Source organism: Austrofundulus limnaeus, unplaced genomic scaffold (assembly GCF_001266775.1).
Source record: "Austrofundulus limnaeus strain Quisiro unplaced genomic scaffold, Austrofundulus_limnaeus-1.0 Scaffold1415, whole genome shotgun sequence".
NCBI classification, from domain to species: Eukaryota; Metazoa; Chordata; class Actinopteri; order Cyprinodontiformes; family Rivulidae; genus Austrofundulus; species Austrofundulus limnaeus.
Genome location: NW_013953817.1, coordinates 48,293 through 53,529, shown reverse-complemented (window position 1 = coordinate 53,529; position 5,237 = coordinate 48,293). Strand labels below are relative to the sequence as shown.

The 5,237-nt window shown below is 54.4% G+C and overlaps 1 protein-coding gene across 1 annotated transcript in view; it reads right to left on the bottom strand.

Annotated features, from left to right (window-relative positions):
- slc19a2 (solute carrier family 19 member 2) overlaps window positions 1-5,237 on the bottom strand; it is a gene marked incomplete at its 5' end in the record, with an annotated part of 12,229 nt that extends 6,992 nt beyond the window's left edge. Inside the window, 3 exon segments of the mRNA XM_014032307.1 lie at window positions 4,114-4,306; window positions 4,380-4,629; window positions 4,698-5,237. Coding sequence (XP_013887761.1) covers window positions 4,114-4,306; window positions 4,380-4,629; window positions 4,698-5,237 — 983 coding nt within the window.

The following is a 5,237-nucleotide window of genomic DNA, read 5'->3' as shown; positions in this document are numbered from 1 at the left end:
AGTCGGTACGTCAGTCGGTCGGTATTTCAGTCGGTACGTCAGTCGGTCGGTATTTCAGTCGGTACGTCAGTCGGTCGGTATTTCAGTCGGTACGTCAGTCGGTCGGTATTTCAGTCGGTACGTCCGTTGGTCATACTTCTGTTGGTCCGTCCGTCCGTCTGTCAGGTCGTACGTGAGTCAGTTGGTACGTCGGTCGGCATGTCGGTCGGTCGGTATGTCAGTCAGTACGTCAGTCGGTCAGTACGTCGGTCGGTTGGCACGTCAGTCGGTTGGTACATCAGTCGGTGGGTATGCCAGTCGGTGGGTATGTCAGTCGGTTGGCACGTCGGTCGGCACGTCAGTCGGTCGGTCGGTACGTCAGTCGGTCGGTCGGTTCGTCAGTACGTCAGTCAGTCGGTCAGTACGTCAGTCAGTCGGTACGTCGGTACATCAGTCAGTCGGTACGTCGGTAGGTACGTCAGTCGGTTGGCACGTCAGTCAGGCGGTACGTCGGTCGGTCGGTATTTCAGTCGGTACGCCAGTCGGTCAACACGTTGGTTGGTCGGTACGTCAGTCAGTCGGTACGTCAGTCGGTCTGTATTTCGGTTGGTATTTCAGTCGGGTACGTCAGTCGGTCGGCACGTCGGACGGTCGGTACGTCAGTCGGTCGATATTTCGGTTGGTATTTCAGTCGGTATGTCGGACGGTCGGTACATCAGTCGGTCGGTCGGTATGTCGGTACGTCAGTCGGTCGGTACATCGGTCAGTCGGTACGTCGGTGGGTACGTACGTCAATCGGTTGGTACGTCAGTCGGTCGGTATGTCAGTCGGTCGGTATGTCAGTCGGTCAGTACGTCGGTACATCAGTCAGTCGGCACGTCAGTTGGTTGATAGTCAGTCGGTCGGTACGTCAGTCAGTCGGTACATCAGTCGGTTGGTACGTCAGTCGGCCGGTATGTCGGTCGGTGGGTATGTCGGTCGGTATTTCAGTCAGTACGTCAGTCGGTTGGCACGTCAGTCGGTCAGCACGTCAGTCGGTCGGCAAGTCAGTCGGTCGGTACTTCAGTCGGTTGGTACGTCAGTCGGTCGGTATGTCGGTCGGTCGGCACATCAGTCGGTTGGCACATCAGTCGGTTGGTACGTCAGTCAGTCGGTACGTCAGTCGGTCGGTATTTCAGTCGTTACGGAGGACGGTCGGTACGTCGGTCGGTGGGTATGTACGTCAGTCGGTCGGTATGTCGGTCAGTTGGTACGTCGGTCGGTCGGCACGTCGGTACGTCAGTCGGTCGGTACATCGGTCAGTTAGTCGGCATATCGGTCGGCACGTCGGTACGTCAGCCAGTACATCAGTCGGTTGGTACATCTGTCGGTCGGTATGTCGGTACGTCCATTGGTCGGTCAGTTGGTATGTGGGTNCGTCAGTACGTCAGTCAGTCGGTCAGTACGTCAGTCAGTCGGTACGTCGGTACATCAGTCGGTCGGTACGTCGGTAGGTACGTCAGTCGGTTGGCACGTCGGTCAGGCGGTACGTCGGTATTTCAGTCGGTACGTCAGTCGGTCAACACGTTGGTCGGTCAGTACGTCAGTCAGTCGGTACGTCAGTCGGTCTGTATTTCGGTTGGTATTTCAGTCGGTATGTCAGTCGGTCGGCACGTCAGTCGGTCGGTACGTCAGTCGGTCGATATTTCGGTTGGTATTTCAGTCGGTACGTCGGACGGTCGGTACATCAGTCGGTCGGTAAGTCGGTCGGTCGGTACGTCGGTCGGTCGGTACATGGGTCAGTCGGTACATCGGTGGGTATGTACGTCAATCGGTTGGTACGTCAGTCGGTTGGTACGTCAGTCGGTCGGTATGTCAGTCGGTCAGTACGTCGGTACATCAGTCGGTCGGCACGTCAGTCGGTTGATAGTCAGTCGGTCGGTACGTCAGTCAGTCGGTACGTCAGTCGGTCTGTACGTCAGTCGGTCGGTACGTCAGTCGGTCGGTACGTCGTATTTCAGTCGGTACGTCAATCGGTCGGCATGTCAGTCGGTTGATACGTCAGTCGGTTGGTACGTCAGTCGGTTGGTACGTCAGTCGGCCGGTACGTCAGTCGGCCGGTATGTCGGTCGGTGGGTATGTCGGTCGGTATTTCAGTCGGTACGTCAGTCGGTTGGCACGTCAGTCGGTCAGCACATCAGTCGGTCAGCACGTCAGTCGGTCAGCACGTCAGTCGGTCAGCACGTCAGTCGGTCGGCACGTCAGTTGGTCGGCACGTCAGTCGGTTGGTACGTCGGTCGGTCGGTATGTCGGTCGGTCGGTATGTCGGTCGGTCGGCACGTCAGTCGGTCGGCACATCAGTCGGTTGGCACATCAGTCGGTTGGTACGTCAGTCAGTCGGTACGTCATTTGGTCGGTATTTCAGTCGTTACGGAGGACGGTCGGTACGTCGGTCGGTAGGTACGTACGTCAGTCGGTCGGTATGTCGGTCGGTTGGTACGTCGGTCGGCACGTCGGTATGTCAGTCGGTCGGTACATCGGTCGGTTAGTCGGCATATCGGTCGGCACGTCGGTACGTCAGCCAGTTCGTCAGTCGGTTGGTACATCGGTCGGTCGGTATGTCGGTACGTCCATTGGTCGGTCAGTTGGTATGTGGGTRGGTCCGTCCGTCCATCGGTACGTGGGTCGGTCGTCCGTCGGTACGTCAGCCGGTCAGTCGGTCCGTCGGTATGTGGGTCGGTCGGTCAGTATGTCAATTGGTCAGTACGTCAGTCGGTCAGCACGTCGTTCGGTCGGTTTGTCGGTCCATCGGTCGGTAAGTATGTACGTCGGTCGGTACGTGGGTCGGTCCGTCCGTCCATCCGTCGGTACGTCAGTCGGTCAGTACGTCGGTCGGTCGGTTTGTCGGTTCATCGGTCGGTCAGTACGTCAGTCGGTCGGTACGTGGGTCGATCCGTCTGTCGGTCCATTGGTTGGTCAGTACGTCGGTCGGTCGGTACATGGGTCAGTAGGTGGGTCGGTACATGGTTCGGTCCGTCCGTCGGTCAGTACGTCGGCTGGTCTGTCTGTATGTCGGTCGGTACGTGGGTTGGTCGGTATGCTGGTCGGTTTGTCAGTCGGTCAATAGATAGATAATGTGAGCTGTAAACTACATCAGCCTGTAGGTGTAACWGTGAGTGAATGTGTTTATAGGTCTATGGTTCATTAAAACCTCAAACCAGCAGCTGAAGCTGGGTCAGTTTGTCAGGAACTCTCAGGACCTTAATCTGATTAAAAGTTGTGTGCGAGCATTAAAAATGCTGCTGATGAGGTAAACCAGAGGAGCTGCTTAACATGGTTAACATGATAAACTGTATTTACCTCTGAACACGTAACTGACCAGGTGTTTTTCTGTCAGTAGCTACGTTGACACATAAGTATTCAGTTAAACGGCCATTCGGAATAAAAATGTGTCATGTAAACACCCCATTCAGATTGTTCTGACATGATTCAGCACGATCAGAATTAATGTGTAATCTGAATGAACGTGTAATCTGAATGAATGTGTAATCTGAGTTAATGTGTAATCTGAGTTAATGTGTAATCTGAATGAACGTGTAATCTGAATGAATGTGTAATCAGAGTTAATGTGTAATCTGAGTTAATGTGTAATCTGAATGAATTTGTAATCTGAATGAACGTGTAATCTGAGTTAATGTGTAATCTGAGTTAATGTGTAATCTGAGTAATGTGTAATCTGAGTTAATGTGTAATCTGAATGAATGTGTAATCTGAGTTAATGTGTAATCTGAGTTAATATGTAATCTGAGTTAATGTGTAATCTGAATTAATGTGTAATCTGAGTTAATGTGTAATCTGAATGAATGTGTAATCTGAGTTAATGTGTAATCTGAATTAATGTGTTATCTGAATGAATGTGTAATCTGAGTTAATGTGTAATCTGAGTTAATGTGTAATCTGAGTTAATGTGTAATCTGAGTTAATGTGTAATCTGAATGAGAGGGGTGGTTCATGCTGACAGATAATCTGAACAGCTGTATGTAAACACTGGTCATGATCATGTAAATGATACACTCAGATTATTTAATCTGAATACATTTCAATCTGATCAAATTATTCTGCACATGTAGCCACAGCAGGGGTCTGCAGACTCACGTAGCCATGGTGATGAGCAGCATGTAGGTGGTCCTGAAGAGGACGTAGAGTCCGTAGCAGACCCAGATGTCCTTCAGCAGGTCCATGACCAGCACACACACGGCCATGAGCAGGGACAGCACACACAGGACCAGCTCCCCCCACACAGACCAGGACAGGGGCAGGTAGCCCACCAGAAAGGCTGCCAGAGCTCCTGCAGGGACCCACAGAACACATCAGACCTCTGCACCTGGTCCAGAACCACAGGAGTCTGAGACCGGTCCTACCCAGCAGCGTGGCCAGGGTCTCCACGTAGCCGTTGTAGAGCGTCAGGCCTTCTCTGGACGGGTGGATGGTCTCCCACAGGGCCTGGGCGTAGTTCAGGACCAGGAAGTACCCGCAGGTGGCCAGGGCCCACCACACGGACCAGGCCAGCAGGAGCCGAGACCTGTAGCACTGCAGGAAGTCCTCCAACAGGACCTGAAGCACCTCCCTGAGTCCTCTGCTGCCTCCTGCTGTCACAGAGGACCTGGAGACCTGAAAGAGACCTGGTCAAGACCTTAACTCAAACAGGAAGTCCAGTTCCACCAATCAGACGGCCTCACCATGGACGTGCTCTCTGACTCCTCCCCCTGACGGGCTGGGGAGGTGCTGGACCCGCTGGACGCCAGGTCCTCGGCCGGTCCTGAACTCCTGTGGAAGAACAGACTCCTCCTGGGCGTGGGCAGGAACCAGGGAGCCACGAAGGCCACGGTGGCCGACGCCACGGTGATGATGACGAGGGTGAGCAGTGGGGCCTCTGCCACGGACACCAGCAGCTGACCAATCAGAGAGCCCACCGCCGAGCCCAGCAGGGTGACGCCCCGGCAGTACCCGGTCACCCTCTGGTACTGGGCCGGCTCCACCACGCTGTAGATGTAGGAGTAGTAGGCCACCTCCGAGGCCGTGGCCACACCGAAGAAGAACTCCAGCAGCTGCATGGCCTGCAGGCCCCGCGCCTGCCACAGCATCACGTAGGTCACCAGAAGACTGCAGGCCTGCAGGACCAGAACCGGCTTATAGCACAGGAAGTCCGTCAGCAGGAAGACCGGGAACAGCAGCACCAGGTACGAGTAGGTCCAGACCGGGTAGATCTCATTAACCAC